General features: G+C 40.4%; 1 protein-coding gene across 3 annotated transcripts in view; it reads right to left on the bottom strand.

The window, feature by feature from the left end:
* Positions 1–17,793, bottom strand: part of cars1 (cysteinyl-tRNA synthetase 1) — a 77,361-nt gene that overhangs the window by 39,774 nt on the left and 19,794 nt on the right. For 2 of the 3 annotated variants that reach the window (XM_080412945.1, XM_080412946.1), the window contains exons 2-4: positions 15,553–15,780; positions 11,959–12,050; positions 4,205–4,293 (exon numbers count right to left, since the gene is read on the bottom strand). In XM_080412945.1, the coding sequence (XP_080269071.1) occupies positions 4,205–4,293; positions 11,959–12,050; positions 15,553–15,780 (409 nt within the window). The remainder of the gene's footprint in view (positions 1–4,204; positions 4,294–11,958; positions 12,051–15,552; positions 15,781–17,793) is intronic. The other variant, XM_080412947.1, reaches the window with a different exon arrangement.

Raw genomic sequence — 17,793 nt, forward strand, 5'->3', positions numbered from 1 at the left:
TAAAAGTAAAAGTCCGGAATTCAAAATTAACTTGAGTAAAGGTACAAAAAAATAAAGATATATGGTATAAAAATGTACCAAAAGTAGAAAGTACTCATTATGCAGAATGTCCCATTTCACAGGTTTTCGAATGTATAAAACTAGAAGTTCGGCCCGCTACGCTACGCGGGCCGAACGTCTAGTGCCCACGCAGCGCCCACTTGGCAGGCCCCCCTCCCCCCCAAAAGAAAATTAGCGTTTGGGGGTAAAAAATCATGGGATTAAAAAAAAAAAAAAATCCGCGGTTACCCCCCCCTCCCCCCTTAGGGGTCCCTGGAGACCCTTGGGGGTCCCTGGGGGTGACCTACAGACACGGCGAAGGAAAACTGTAAAGCCACAGCCACGCATGCAAGATGTTGCACATGAACTCTGCAGCCGCACTGAGGTGCTCCAACACAAACACTCTGACATTAAGCTTCACATAACAAACATCAGCACCACACACAACATTCACCACACAGTTGTTTTGAAAGTGAAATATCCCTTTAACACAGTAGAACCGAAATTAGCAGAAATGACTACATTTCCCATGATGCCCTGTGATGGTGCAGCAACGCATCGCTGCCGTTACATTGTGTCCCAAAAACCCACAAAATACACTAAAATGAAACTCTTTAACGCAGGGGTCTTCAACCTTTTCACGCCAAGGACCCCCTAACTGAGAGAGAGATGAAGCAGGGACCCCCACTATATATTACATAAAATTGTGTTGCAGATTAAAGCTTTTCATAGATGTTGGATTCATATTAATGTGTATTTTCAGACATTTAACGACTTAAACCATCAATACTTAGTGAACTTCACTCTGTACTTGGTCTGCTCTTTTTTCCCTCTTTGCTGAAAATAGCAGATCTACCTTTCGTCTAAAGTTGCCCTTAGAACCAGGTCTCTCTCTCTCTCTCTCTCTCTCTCTCTCTCTCTCTCGTTACAAAGTGTGAGAGATTCTCCAGTCACAACAGAGTCTAACCGAGTTATACTTCTCCAGTACAACGGTGTCTAACCGAGTTATACTTCTCCAATACAACGGTGTCTAACCGAGTTATACTTCTCCAGTACAACGGTGTCTAACCGAGTTATACTTCTCCACACAACGGTGTTAACCGCATGCGAACGTCACTCGTTCGTTAGCTTAGCAACACGCTAACGGCTCATTATAGGCAGCGCCTGGCTAATAGTCATGTAACCCAACTAACGGCAACACAGTAATGGACATAAACATTCACATACATGCTTTAGACACTATTAGCAGGCTGCATTAACAACCAGCAGCAACAGAATCCAAGTTGCAGGCCACGTTAGCAGCTAATGCTGTGTGTGTGTACGATGAGGGCAGTGTTGACAACTCTGGTGAAGGGGACGTAGGGAATCATGGAATGTGGCCCAAGTGGGTGTTGCCATGTTCTTCGATTGTAAGCGGTTTAGGGGCAATTTTGGTGGTGGTGTGTTGGCGTTGGTTGTGGAAGTGCAGATGGGTGGGGGGACGCGTTGCGAGCTTGTGGATCTGCTGTTTTCCAAGAGGCAATGTATATATGTGAAGGCGCTTCGTTTGTTGCTTGTAGGGCGCGCTTCGTGGGAACTTGTGTTCATGTTTTTTCATGAAGCTGGTTGCTTGTTGCTCGCACACAATCTGGCAACACCGGTGAAAGACGACACCGGTGAAAGACGAATGGCACAGAGAAAGTGGAGTCCACGCATACGCATTTACAAACCAATTACTCATTACTCATTACTCTCGCGCATGCGCCTGCATCCCAATTGTATATATAGATGTATTTAAGCATTTTTTAAAGCTCACAATGCGCCACGATGCGACGCATTGTGAGCTATTTTCAAATGGCCGAAATATATATAGGGCTGATTCAAGTGGTATATGTTTTGTAATAATAATCAAAATCAGCAAAGTAACTAGTAACTTAAGTTTTCAAATAATTGTAGTGGAGTAAAAGTACAATATTTGCTTCTGAGATGTAGTGGAGTATAAGTATAAGTATTGAAAATTGGAAATACTCCAGTGAAGTAAAAGTATCTCAAAAATGTACTTAAGTAAAGTACTTGAGTGCATGTACTTTACACCACTGGGCACTGGCGGCATCCCATTCCTCAACCAGGATTTGTCGCAAGTCAGCCAGCGTGGTTCTGTTGGTCACTCTAGCACGTACAGCACGCCCAAGCTGATCCCACAAGCGTTCAATTGGGTTGAGGTCTGGACTCACAGCAGGCCATTCATAGCCTGGCATTGGCCAGACTGATAACGGGGATTCACTCTCACATTCCTCCGGTATCAAAGTCCAGACTGATACCGGGGTGGAACGTGAGAGTGAATCCACGTTATCAGTCTGGCCAATGCCAGGCTAGGCCATTCAATCCTCTCCACACCCAAAATCTGGAGGTACTCTGTAGGGCTGGTAATTTTCCTCAGAAATGATATTCGAATATTGGTCTTAAAAATTGGCAGATATTCAAATATATTCGAATATTATTATTAAAAAATACATTATTATTATTCTTTTTTTGACAGGGACAATGAAAAAAACAATGTATCAAGTGCTCGGATCCACTAAAACATATATTGTGTTGTTTTTATAACTTGATACATTTTTTGTATTGTCCTTGTCAAATAAATATTTAAAAAAAAGAAATTAATATTAATTTTCATATTCGAATATACATATTTTCCCCATATTCGAGGAATATTGGATATTCGAATATTAATTTACCAGCCCTAGTACTCTGTGATGATCCTGGCTCTGTGTGGGGGCGAGCGTTGTCATCCTGGAGGATGGTGTTAGATCCCAGATTCTGAAGATATGGGATCGCCCCTGACTCCAGAATCTCATCCCGGTATCTCACTGCATTGAGATTGCCTTCAATGATGACGAGATCTGTTTTGCCTGTGAGAGAGATACCGCCCCACACCATGACATTGGCCCACATGGAAAGATGTCAAGCGATCTATGCAGCAATCTGCAAAGCATTCTGCATGCCGTCTCCATACTTTGATCCTGCCATCCAACAAAGTTGCAGGACCCATGCTCAGGACACACCTGCCAAGCAGTTGAAGCTCAAAACGAGAGTGAATGCCAACAGAAGAATATTGCAAGGGAATTTGAAGGAAAAAAAAAGACGCAAAAACACACCTCTCTCTCGCGTGTGCCCTCTCTCCCTCCCTCTGTCCCCCTCTCTTTCCATTCAAGCAATTGAATGGACTTGCTTGTGTGTCTTTTTCTTGGCGGGTTGCGGGGCGGGACGAGTCGTTGATTTACAGTATATTCATTTTTGCGGGACGGGTTGGGGCGGGTTCCCGTGCGGGGCGGCTTATGAAAAAACCTGACCCGCGCATCACTAACGTGCGTGGCCAGTCAGACAGTGTGTGTATCAGACACAGAGACACAGACAGAGAGAAAGACACACACACACACACACACACACACACACACACACACACACACACACACACACACACACACACACACACACACACACACACACACACACACACACACACACACACACACACACACACACACACACACACACACACACACACACAATTAGGAACAAAGCCATGGGGGGGATCTGTGTTATTTTCATGTATATCCAGGTCCTGGTATAGCAAGAAAATGCTAAATACTTATTTGCACACGCTCGCGCCGCACAGAGCAGAGAAAATAGGCAATCTACAAACTCACAACGTGTCGCATCGCAATGCATTGTGAGCTTGTAGATTGGCTATTTTCGCTACTTTTCCGAAGTGTGTGTGGGTTCCATAAACATTGAACCACTGAAAAGTATTAAGATCCTTTCGCTAAATAATAACTACATTGGATCCATTAGAGCAGTGGTTCTCAAACGTTTTTGTGCCAAGGACCCCCAAATTGATATGAAAATATGCTGTGCCAGGGACCCCCAGAAGCAGAGATGTGTGTTAAAAACAATATAAAAAATAGCAGATCTACAAGCTCATAGCACGGCACCGAGTGCAAGCTTGTAGATCTGCTATTTTTGAATAGCCAAAGTATAAAATATGGATAAAAAGGGTTAAAATGGTTGTGAGGCTTTATTGACAAATTTAGCTGGGGACCCCCTGGTACCCCCTCAAGGACCCCACTTTCTGCCGGACAACACTACTTTATGTTGCCATTATTTCTAATAATCATGTGGTCACCTGGCATGTCCCATGTGAGAAGCGTCGTACACCGTAGGTCCACAGCAGTACCACAGCACTTTGTTTCCATTCTGGGGGACGAACAGCTCCTGAAACATTCAAATCCGTAACGTTAAATAACAGCACTGTTCAAATAGCATGTGAGCAGTGGTGGAAAAAAGTACTCAAATTGTTTTACTTAAGTAAAAGTATCAATACTGCAATGTAGAAATACTCTGTTACAAGTAAAAGTCCGGAATTAAAATCAAAAGTATTGGTTTCAAAATGTACTTAAAGTACCAAAAGTAGAAAGTACTCATTATGCAGAATGTCCCATTTCACAAGTTTTCAAATGTATAAAAATCTTTTGAAAATAGCAGATCTACAAGCCGACGCGTTGTGACTTGTGAGCTTGTAGATCGACTATTTTTAAATAGCCAAAGTTAATAGGGCTGAAGTGGTAAATGTATGTTTTGTAATACTAATCAAAATCTACAAAGTAACTAATACCTAAAGTTTTCAAATAATTGTAGTGGAGTAAAAGTACAATATTTGCCTCTGAGATGTAGTGGAGTAAAAGTAAAAAATGTCAGTAAAGTAAAGTAGCTAAGAATTGTAACAGTTACAGAAAGTACAGTACTTGAGTAAATGCACTTAGTTACTTTACACCTCTGCATGTATGGGCCTGTCACCTTCCATGACATTTTACTTGACAATTAACTGCCATAAAAATAATTTATACGATTTCATTGTGTTTTTAGCAATGAACATTGGAAAAAATTAACACAAATTACATTTCTGTTGGCCAATTAACCATTAAGACCAGGAACGCATCTGCCTGAGGGCTTGTTTTCATTGTGGTTAGGTTTAGAGCTTAGCGATATAAGAGTCATACCTGATTTATACTTAGCTGTGCGCTGTGGCACATTATTTTTCGGCTTTATGGTTACGGTAAAAAATAATAATAATAACAATAATACGGCATTCATAAAATTGGCGTCCTAAAATGTTGAGGTCCTCACCAGTATAGTAATACAAACCTGTTTGTTTGTTTGTGTGTGTGTGTGTGTGTGTGTGTGTGTGTGTTTTAGGGCTGACCCAAATAATTAGAATATTCGAAGCTTCGTTCGATTCGATTTTTTTTTTTAAATAGAGTAATCGGCCGTTTTTTTTATTTGATCATTTGTTCTCCAAAGATGTACAAATGCAAAATATAAGGTGCTTACCCGCTTGCCCCAAATGTTAACTAGGTGTCCGGAGTATTTGTGCAATGTATTAGTCATGTATTAGTCCATATTTTTCAATAAAGAAGTGTTTGCCAGACCCAAGGGGTCGGGCTTACATCGGTCGGGCTTTGTATCTGTTTCGTCCATACATGGGCAGGGGTCATTTGTCCTCCGGCCCCAGCCAAAAAAAGTCTGTCCCCCTTTCGTCCATACATGGGTATCTGTTTCGTCCATATATGGGCAGGGGCCATTTGTCCTCCGGCCCCAGCCAAAAAAGTCTGTCCCCCTTTCGTCCATACATGGGTATACACAGGCCGACACGTCATGTGAAGTCCGGCTTAGCCGTGACGTAGTGCATGTTTTGTACCCGTTCCCTCCATGTATGGAGGCTTTGTACCATGAGGCTTTGTACCTGTTTCGTCCATACATGGGCAGGGGCCATTTGTCCTCCAGCCCCAGCCAAAAAAAAGTTTGTGACGTCCCCTTTCGTCACGAACTATTCATGACATCATGAACAGTTATAAAGTGGTTTGTAGTTGTGTTACATACTAGGACTTCATTTTGGGTCTGGCAGAACCAGGTCTCCTGGTCTTGTTTAATCATAGATATAGAAACCTAGATACCTCATTGGCCTCTGCAGTTCGTTGGAGCAACTCGTATCGCGGCCGCCATTTTCGCGTAGGCGCGTTGACTACTGGCCAATCACAGTGCGTCTTTTCTAAGACTTGTCAGAATCTAGTTGTCCCGCCCCCACCTGCCTTTGATTGGCCTACCGAACGCCCCCTTCTGTGACACACACGGAAGCTTGCCTACAGCTTGCCTACGCGAAAATGGCGCCCGAGATACCAATGCCTCAGAGTCGAAGGAGGCGTCTACCTTTATATGTCTATGGTTTTAATCCCATCTGTGGACGAACGCCATTTTCCCCCCTCTTTTAATTCCTGTTTACATTGAGTGTAATTCCGGCTTTCACCGGATGCGCCCCGTCACTCCCGCCCATTGGGAACTTCCGACAGAATCGGTCACAGACGGGATTTAAACACTTCTTAATTGAAAAATATGGACTAATATATTGCACAAATACTCCGGACACCTAGTTAACATTTGAGGCAAGCGGGTAAGCACCTTATATTTTGCATTTGTACATGTTTGGAGAAATACGGGCTTTACTGGTGACATTCCAGGGCGAACTGGGGGGGTGGTTGCTAAGACTCTCGTAGATACTCGATAAAATACATTTACTACGACTTTTGTGACTGACAAATAAATCCTCTTGGGTGTCGGGTTACATTCAGCGGGTCGTGGAGCAGCATTCTACAGCTGATCTTTATGATAGATCACTATGGATGGATGCTTTGTAGTTTGGAGATCATTTTGACTAGTAAGAATATGTGGCTAATATTGAGCCACTTGTTTGGGTTTAATCCAACTAAAACAAGTAGCATATCCAATCCAACCTAGCAATGCATGTCAAATTTATCAATTTCGCTGGCTGCACACTGCAGAGATAGGGCAACAGCGCAGGCCAGCGCAGCCTCGCGCTCATGGCAGATTAGCGAGCCGACCCGAAATTACAATCGAAGGGCAGCCCTAGTGTGTGTGCGTGCGTGCGTGCAAATGGGTGAATAGAACGCACTTTGTAAAGCCCTTTGTAAGAAACTGCTATAGACATACACACTGCTGTGCAGATATTTGAGTCAATGCACAGGTAGGGCTGTCACAATCATGACATTAGTTAGATTTTACAAATAATTGTGGTTAACCATTTAGTTGTGTTTTAGGCATTGGAACATAAATAAAAATTACATTTCCGTTTGCCTTCAAGGCTTTGTAGACAACAACTGCACAGGGCAAATATTGTGACAAATAACTGAAATATACAAAGAAAAGTACTATAGCCAAAATACAGCCTTTTGTACTTAAAAAGAATATATAAAAATAGTGGAAATATTTTTGGGAACATTTGAAAATGTATGAACACTTTTCAACAGATGAATTTATACAGACGAATGGAAACACTTCTGACGATTATACAAAATAATTGTGATTATCTCAAATAATTTCTATCAGGCGATTGTGTAATAACTTTGACAGGCCTAGTCACTGCACAGTACCTGCTTTACTGATCCCAAATCACAATCAATTATTTCTTAAACAGATGAACATAATATGGGACAATCCCATGCAAGCCTGTCACAATTATTACATAATTGCCTAATCGCCAGTGTTGGGCAAGTTACTTTTAAAAAGTAACTAGTTATAGTTATAGTTACTGCTCCAAAAAACGTAACTAGTTACTTTACTAGTTACTAAATTATGAAAGTAACTAGTAACTAGTTACTTTACTTTTTAAAAAGTAGAAAAAATATATAAAATAAAATAAAAAAATACATATTATTTCCAAATGTTTTTGATAGGCTATAGACCGCCGAAGTCTGACGTCATTTACACATCCTTTGTTTGTCTACCTGGTTCGCAGTTTTCCACCCCCGTTCTGAATCCCATAGACTTATTTAATATCGCGTCAAATAAGAACTGTGTTCCAAAAATAAACAAATGACCCCGGCGTGTTGACTCTTATGGATATGAAGCATCAACTGACGGTGAGAAAACGCTAATGTTACTTCCGCCGAATTAGTTACATTTTCGCCAGAAACAGACTGTATCAAATATAAGTGACTGACTATCATAAACGATAAAGAACCGCCTCCCTGACAATAACGCCGACACGCGGTGTTTATTTTTGGACCACAATTCTTATATGAGACGATTCTAAGATGACCCAATGTTATTCTCCATAGAGAAATTACTTCCGCAAACCTGGGGATGAACGAGTCACGTCAGGACTTCGGTGCTCTATACATAACGTTTATTTGTTTCTTCTTTAGAAATATTTTCTTTCACATCAGGATGTAATGATCATTAGACTCTAGAGCAATAACCCACCTATCTCCCACACTCCCTCCCCAGTCAGTTATCAGTTTGAATACATTTGATGTCATTTGCATAGATGTGAGTGGACTTCATTTAACTGACTAAACCTTTTTTTAATTTAATTTTAAAAGAAAAAACCTCTCACACTTATGCCAGTGTACCCTGTCTCACACACACACACACACACACACACACACACACACACACACACACACACACACACACACACACACACACACACACACACACACACACACACACACACACACACACACACACACACACACACACACACACACACACACACACACAGAGTGTCAGTGTTTCTCTGTGGCACAGTGAGAGAGCCATTGTTCATTGTAGCAATTGTCATTATGAAATGTAGTGAAACAATTAAACGTCTTTCTGCACTGCTATTTTGCTGACTAGTTCTCTGAAGGCAACAAACTCAACCGTTGCGATAGGAAGCATGTCCTCCTCAACAACATACCTGGCAAATGGCAATCAATCTGTTTAGTTGAGTCTGGGTGACATGCTGTGGCGATTAAAAAAAAAAGGTTTTTGGCTGTTTAGATGGAGTAGTATCTGGATCACTGCCGGTGATAGAGATGGAGAGGTCTTCTTTGGCGACTAGTTTTATAACCCCATGTACTTTAGTTAGGTGACTTTAGGTGAGATTAGCATTGTTGTTACTCGATGTGGACAATGCTTTCTGTCCTGCACACAGTTTACATCCTTTATCCCCACAAATTCTAAATAATGGTTATCTAAGCTGCAAACTAATGCTGCGCTCTGAGTGTGTGCGAGCCTGCGAGGTGGTGGTGGTGGGCGTGGTGTGTGTGTGTGTGTGTGTGTACGCAAGACCCGCCCAACTCTGTCTCTGATTGGCTTATCCGTAAATTTTACCCCGCGTTAACCAATCATCACTCCTCACTTTCCCATGTTAAGAGTGAGAGCGACCGCTCTATCCAGCCTGCTCTGCTGCATGCTGCCTGCCTGTATGTTAGATGACAGGCAGGCAGGTTACTGTTTGTAGCCTAGTATTTAATGGTGTACTGATTTATTATTTTATTATTTAATTATGTTATAATTCTTTTTGAAGGCTATTTGTTTTATAGGGAAAATGTCCACTTTGCGTTGTTGTTTTGGCCTCGCAACGCAGCTTGGGAACGATAATTAAGTGTTGGTTTATTGCACAGACTTTGCACTGCTAGCTATTAAGCCTTCTGGCTGATGTTTTGCTGCTACAAATAATTTATTTTGTATTTTCGCCTATTGTAGGCGTATTTTGGACGCCACGTGTCCATATATTTTGGAATAGCTGCAATTGTTTTTGTACTTAGTTACATTACTTTGTAATCCATGTTTATTTTATATATCCAGGCCATATAGCATATTGTTGTACAACGTGTGTGTTACTGACAGTTATTATTTGGCATCGGGAAGGAGAGCTGAGTCTGATATATATTCTAATTTGTCAAATGTCGGCCTTGTTAACACATTGGGTGCCAAAACCGTATATATACGGTTTTGGCCATACTAACGTTGAGTGCCAAAACCGTATATATATATATATACATTTTTTATATATATATATTTTTTTCCTTCACAGCAACAGGAAATATCACTCCTACAAGATTTAGACTCCAATCCACCTCCTGGTTAACTTATGACTTCAAAAACCTGTAGCTCGGCTCCTGTGTACTTTTTTTTTTTACAATGTTAATTTAACTATTTTCAACTGGCTGCAACTATGGAACGGATTACCGAATGTTTTAAATTTTTTCCCCCCGATTGTACGAGACCTGTATGTGTGTAATGAGGGGATCACCGTGAGGACGGTGATCACTGAAATTATTTTGTGACTACTTGAAAAAGGTTCAACATTTTTAAAAGATCCTGGCACTCAAAGTATAATATTTTAATAAACCTCTGGCACCCAATGTGTTAATTAGGCTGCTGTATATAGCCTACGGATTAAAAAAGTGTTCCGTGTTTAATAAACACTCGTTTACAAAATAAAGTCTCATTTTTATTATCATGATGGGTGCAGCTGCAGCTTGTGCGCAGTTGTGGTGCTTATTCTGCTTAAAGGAAAGCGCAATATGCGCGCTCCTCAACTGCTGCGCAGCATGAAAAAATAAAGAGAAAAATCGATCGACACGTCGATTTTTGGCCCCGACACGTCGACTCGCAAAATATGAGTCATTTAACATCCCTAGTTTACCCTATACGAGTTCTCAGAATCAGAATCAGTTTTATTGTCACATCACAGGTTTACAAGGTAAAAAAGTGGGTGAAATTCGTTTTTGTACATCGTTCCCATCGCAACGTTAGTTTCCATAGAAAGAAGAGGGGGGGGGGGGGGGAGAAGAAGAGGGGGTGGGGGGCAAGTGGGAAGGAGATCAAAACAAGAGAGCAACAGAAGGCCAGACAAGTTATCTACATATAGTTCTCTCTCCTGATTGGATAAAATTGGTACCTGAAAATATATTCTTCCATTTACTAAAGAGCTGGAGAGATAAGGGAGGCTCCTGTTACTGAACAAACACTACATGGTTACTCTCAGAATGTAATATACATTTTCTTAAACGAAAATCACTTACACTGCCTTTAAATTCAGATGCAGATCAGATCCATATCTTTGCACATAATCATGCAAACATTAAATGTTTTAATAAATCTTGGTTTAATGTCCCATTTCAAAGACTAGCAGTTTTGGCTTCGTCCTGTAGGGCCTCAGTCAAGGGGGTAAGGGTGAAGGGAGGGTATTGGCCCTATATATACCAGCACCAGGTGGAGGTATTAGAGATAAAATTATGATGTTTTCATTATAGTTTGTATTCATGGTCATTAGGGTTTTATGGAAAGATTGAAAATTGACCGCTTCAAATATTCTTTAATCTTTACCCATTTAAACGGGGAAAGAATCTGTGTCATTTTAGGATTTCTTTGGCTATTCAAATATAGCACATACACTTGTGCCGCGCTACGAGCTTGTAGATCTACTATTTTTAAAAATCGTGAAAATGTGTGCAAATCTTTGAATATATATATATTTTTATGGCAAACATTTGTAACTCAAATCTTTGCTTCTGGGGGGATTCTACAAATGTCTTCTAAATCCTAAACTTTTTTGAAAAACGTATGTTTCTATATTAGTGGTTCTCAAACTTTTTCATGTCAAGGGCCCCAAAAATTATATGCATTTGATCGCCGACTCCCATCTCAAAATATGTTGTTCCACGTTTTAAGAATATATATATTCAAAGATTTGCACAAATGTTTAAGATTGTTCTTAAATAGCAGATCTACAAGCTCATAACACAGCACTTAGTGCCGCGCTATGAGCTTGTATATCTGCTATTTTTGAATAGCCAAAGAAATCAAAAAATGACACAGATTCTTTCCCGGTTTAAATGGGTTAAAATAACTAATAACCGAAAATAGGCTATCTACATGATTACAAGTAAAACGCGTCTGCGACGCGCTATGAGCTTGTAGCCTATTGTCGGTGAGTGACGCGCTTCCATAGAAGTCAGCATGAATCCAATGAAATCAGTCATGGCGAGTGAGAACTTTAATCCATGTGTACTACTATTCTACAGTGCGTACCTTAGTCCGTGTCAGGCTGTTGTACAGACGGAGTTGAGGGACAGGTGTCCCCGCTGGTGCAGACCACGGAGGCTGTACCCGCTTTCCTTTCACTGAAAAACATTCACAAATTATTGTTAGAGAAGTTCACAAAAATAGTTTAGGAGAACAAACCTTTAACCCATTAAGACCGGGAAAGCATCTGTCATTTTAGATTTTAACCACTTTCTTATATTATCTTATACTTTGGCTGTTCAAAAATAGCAGATATACAAGCTCATAGTGCGGCACTCATAGTGCGGCACTGAGTGCCGCGCTATGAGCTTGTAGATCTGCTATTTTTGAAAAATCCTGAACATCTGTGCAAATCTTTGAATATATATATATTTTTAAAGCGAACATTTGTTACTCAAATCTTTGCTTCTGGGGATTCTACAAATGTACCAAAAATGTTTACAAAATGATATGAACAGTATTTGGCCACAGAGCCCCATCTCAATGTTATTCCAGGGACCCCCAGAAGCAAAGATTTGAGTAAAAGAAATATATTTTAAAACATATATATATTCAAAGATTTGCACAGATTTTCATGATTTTTCAAAAAATAGCAGATCTACAAGCTCATAGCGCAGCACTGAGCTTGTATATCTGCTATTTTTGAATAGCCAAAGTATAAAATAATGGTTAAAGTGGTTACAGAGATGCGTGCCCGGTCTTCATGGGTTAAAGACGTCATGCAAATGTTTCTTACATTTGTGTCTATGATGTTAATAAGCATGAATTACTCTCATCCAGACCAACTTGCACAGCAGCATGAACGCTCTGACCTTCACAGAAAGTCATCCAAAAGAGGCCATTACTCTGGATGCCTTTCTTTAAGTTAGAAAATGTTTGGTTTTGAGACACCAAGATCTCACTGTCAGAGGACATTGAATAATTGCATTCACCTAACAGCATGCCCAAAGAGACAAACACACAAATGCACCCTGTCAGAACCGATCTTATTTACTGCACATCTTTCTTGCATGAGTTTAAAGTGAACTGCAGTTGTCACATGGATTAAAGCAACATAAAATCTCACGCCGATGTTTATATGACCAAGTCCTAATTAGAGCCCAACCGATGCCAGATTTTTGGGTCCGATGCCGATATTCGAGAGTCCTGGTCCACCGATTGCCGATGTTTTTGACCGATATTTTGTAATAAAATAAAAACCTAAAAACTTCGTTTTTTTATTAAAGTTAAGAATATAAAAGTTAAGAATAAGAATACAAGATTGCAATGTTCTCAATCACATTAATACAAATAAACATACATACAATAATATGAAAACTTTAGTTACTAGTTACTTTGCAGATTTGAATTATTATTACTAAACATACATTAACCACAAGTCTTCAGCCCTTTTTAAGCTTTGGTCATTTGAAAATAGCCGATCTACAAGCTAACAACGCTTTGCGATGCGTTGCGAGCTTGTAGATCGGCTATTTTCTAAATATTTTCATACATATTATACATAGTGATACATTGTGAAACGGGACATTCTGCAAGATGAGTCCTTTTACTTTTGGTACTTTAAGTATATCTTGATGCCAATACTTTTGTACTTTTACTCAAGTAAATTTTGATTACCAGACTTCTAATGTGCGATTTGTGAAACAGTATACAAAAGGAGCCCTCCACACTACCGCTGATTCCAAAACAATTACCACAATATGTAACATTGTCTTTTAGTAATATTGTTTCTGCTGTTCTACATACTGCCAACCAGGTGAAGAAATTACAGACGGAGGCTTTAACCTTTGGTTTCATACAAAAGTATGACATATCCAAGACTATTACGATTTTATGGAAAATACCTCTGAACATATTGTAAGTTTGACCATTACAAATGCTTAAAATAATAACCGAAAACAGCCCATCTACAAGCGAGAGCTTGCATTGTTTTCGCTGTGCAACATGCTTCCACAGAAGACATGCTGGCTTCTATGGAATCCAAATGACTGAAATCAGTCAGACCAGTGGTGGAAAAAGTACTCAAATGTTTTACTAAAGTAAAAGTATCAATAATGCAATTATGTAGAAGTACTCTTTTACAAGCAAAAGTCCGGAATTCAAAATGTTACTTGAGTAAAAGTACAGTATTGGCATCAAAATATACTTAAAGTGCCATAAGTAAAAGTACTCGAATGTTTGAAAATAGCAGATCTACAAGCTCACAACGCGTCGCAGTGCGACACATGAGCTTGTAGATCACACCGCCACCGCCTTTATATTTTCAAATAGCCTATGTATAAAATAGGGCTAAAGTGGTTAATGTATGTTTCATATTATCATAATTTATATCTGAAAAGTAACTAGTAAGTTTTCAAATAATTGTAGTGGAGTAAAAGTACAATATGAGATTTAGTGGAGCAGAAGTAAAAGTATTGGAAATTGGAAATACTCAAGTAAAGTACAAATACCTCAAAATTGTACTTAAGTACAGTACTTAAGTAAATGTACTTAGTCACTTTCCACCACTGGTGGCGACTGAGAACTTTAACCCATGTGCACAGAGGTTTCAGAAGCTGTTTTATCAAGTACATTTGGTTAAATGTTTCTAAAATAAAAAAAGTTCTGGGCAACAAAAAAAAACATGCAATGGGAACGGTTCCAGCTGTTAATGGCTTTGTTAGGGCAATGATAATCCAAGGCTCGTTATCGCTCAGCCGAACTCTTGAACAAATAACACCACCAGAGATATAAAGAAAGCTTTCCAGGCACTGTAGCCGCCCTCTATGACACAGTACTGTACAGCAGTGAAAGCCAAGGCCACATTCACAGGCCCAGAGATAATCTCGCTTCACACACCTCAATGTTAGGATGTGAGGAGCAGGTTATGGAAGTGAGGTTTATTTTAGCTGCCAGTCTGTGCTACAGTGCATTGCCTTGAGAACCTCATATTGTCTCTAAATTCTAGATTCTCAACTTTTTTGGTACCAGTTTGAAATGCATTAGGCTACAGACCCCAACCTACACTGTAAAATCCTCAGTGTTCATTTAACTCTGAGAGTGTACAAATGGAACCAAAAGGACCCGTAAGGGTCCATTTGCTTCCATTCATACCTAAAACTATGAATTATTTACTTGGGTTCCTAAAACTATGAATGAACTATGAATTTACTTGGGGACCCCCTGGAACCTCCTCAAGGACCTCCGGGGATCCTTGAGGGAGTTCCAGGGGGTCCCCAGCTAAATGATGGATAGTTAGGAACCAAATGGACCCTTACTGGTCTGTAACTCTGAGAGTGTACAAATGTACATTCTCAGAGTTAAATTAACATTGATTTTACAATATAAATTGGGGTCCCAGAGATAGAAATGCCATTAAATGGAGGTCCATAGCCTCTACTGCATGTCAAACTGGGGGTCCTTGAAATTAAAATGGCTGAGAATCACTGCTAGGGCAGTAAAAAATCTTCTCTTGTGGGGGTCCCTGGCATATCTTTTCAAATGGTGGTCTGCGGGCTCATAAGTGTCGTTCTGGGGGTCCTTGACATGATAAAGTTTGAGAACCAGTGCTCTAGATATCTAGACTAGCAGATACAGGGACACGGTGGACTGTGGACTCACTGCTGCTCTCTGGGTTGAGGTGGAGCTTCAGGGCTACTATGTGTCTGTACCAGCGCAGAGCATGGGTGTGTTGTGGAGCTGGGGGCCTTTGGAGATGTGAAAAGACTTTCTGGTCTGCCTGGGAAGGGCTGAACCCTGCCAGATAGCTGCGGGAGGACAGGTATTCATTCAGGGCCCCTGCCAAGGTAGCCTCCTCATGTATTTGCAGCAAGAAGCCATACTCAAAGACTGCAGAGACAAGAGGGCAAATAATTACCAACTGCTAAGGGTGTCACGATAATGACAATTTTGACTATTAACACATTGAGTGCCAAAACCGTACCGGTACGGTTTTGCAAATACACCCGTGGAGTGCCAACTTTCCTAAAAAACGTATAAATACTTGAGTTTTATTTATTATTTTTTGTTTTTTTCGTTTATTTACATGCGGGAGGGGCTAGAGCAGCTCTGGGGTCACCCTAGGCGATTCTGAGAAGGATAGGCAAGATGCATCACCGTGTCAAAAACATGGCCCCCCATCCGCTTCCGGTCTATTTCCTTCTCTAAAACGCCTATAACTCTTAAACGTTTTTCTATGGGGAAAACAACTCATTTTGCATCCGTGATCGCTCCGCCATTGTTACTCGCGTGAGAGATGTTATCGTTCCAGCCGTTAGCCAGCACCATCGGGTAAAATGGAGGCATGCTTTTTTTTTCATGGATTGCTCGTCATGGAGTCTACAGCTTTAAAAAGCACAATGGAGGTTAACGGTCAGATTCCCGGCACCAAACGTATTCTGTTATTATAAAATTCTGGCACCCAATGTGTTAATTGTCACACAAATAATTGCGATCAACGATTTCATTGTGTTTGTTGGCATTGGAACATCATTTTGAAATTGCATTTCTGTTTGGCTTTTAGGCTTCGTAAACAAAAGTTGCAGAGGGCAGATATGGCAAATAACTTGAATATACAATGACTGACATTTAATAACTGCATACTTTCAAAACTGCTTAAAAGTAGTGGAAATAGCCGATCTACAAGCTCACAGTGCATTGCGTAGATCTGTTATTTCCCCCCAAAAAATTTAGGAACATTCTTCAACAATGAAACAGATTATGTCATAATTGTTGACAGGCCTATTATCAACTAGGCTGTATTAACACAGCCCCAGAGAACAAACACTAACAACACAGCACCATCATGTAAAACTGGGCATTCGCATCAGTCATGTCAGGACTTTCACAGCTAATAGAAATCCCAATAAGGAGTTGCGTATCCAACTGAACTAACGTGTAACATTCTTTAACCGTATGCCTCACTTTCACTTACAAAGCAAACTTCCTTTTTGGAGACACCGGTTCCTGTGAGAAATCAATGTTATTGTCACATCATACGATTACAGTGTTGTGTGCTAATTCTCCACATTTCCATGTGTACAACAAGTTAGAAGAGGGAAAGAGAATAGAAAAGGGATACTAAACAACTGATTACAACATTAAAACTATAGGTTACAAACGTAAACCTGGTTATTTGATTATTATGAACGAGATGTCTCGCTTATGGAAGAGCGGCCCCTGGCGTGATCACAGAAGCATTTCTTATACACTTCCACAATATATATATAGCAACATACGTTTTTTCAGAAAACTCTTAGGATTTATAACAGTGGTTTAGAACAGTAGATCTAAAAAAAAATAGCAGATATACAAGCTCACAGCACGTCACTCTTTAAAGTTTTTTTAACACAAATCTTCTCTTCTGGGGGTCCTTGGCACGAAACATTTTGAGAACCACTGATTTAGAAAGCATTTGTAGAATCGGCCTCAGAATGGGTTAAAGGTATCATGACATTCACTTTTACACCACATTCAAAGTCTTTGTCCTGGTCCTTCAAAAGTGTCCAAAAAGTTTTAAGTGAAAATTCCATTCCAGTGATCCACTGTAGGTGTTTTTGTCTCACATTTCTAAAGCCTTTTCAACTGCAATGTCAAAAGAAATCTTTGCCTGCGGGTGTCGCTGGTGAGGGATTTTGCCTGTCAATCATCGCCTCTGCTCCGCCCCCCCCAAAGGAAAGGATAGGGGAGGGGAGGGGCGAGGAGGACAGTGGGCGGGATTAATCGACTGTGACCTCACTGTCGAAGGGCCAAGCTCAGATTACTTTTCAGCCTAATTATTCAGAAAACCCCAGACCACAGAAAATCCACTGAATGTTCAAAGTTCAGATTTTTTGGGTGTAATTGAGGTCATAAAACCCCCCA

Source organism: Gymnoscopelus braueri (genome assembly GCF_963280865.1).
Source record: "Gymnoscopelus braueri genome assembly, chromosome: 1".
Classification (NCBI taxonomy): domain Eukaryota; kingdom Metazoa; phylum Chordata; class Actinopteri; order Myctophiformes; family Myctophidae; genus Gymnoscopelus; species Gymnoscopelus braueri.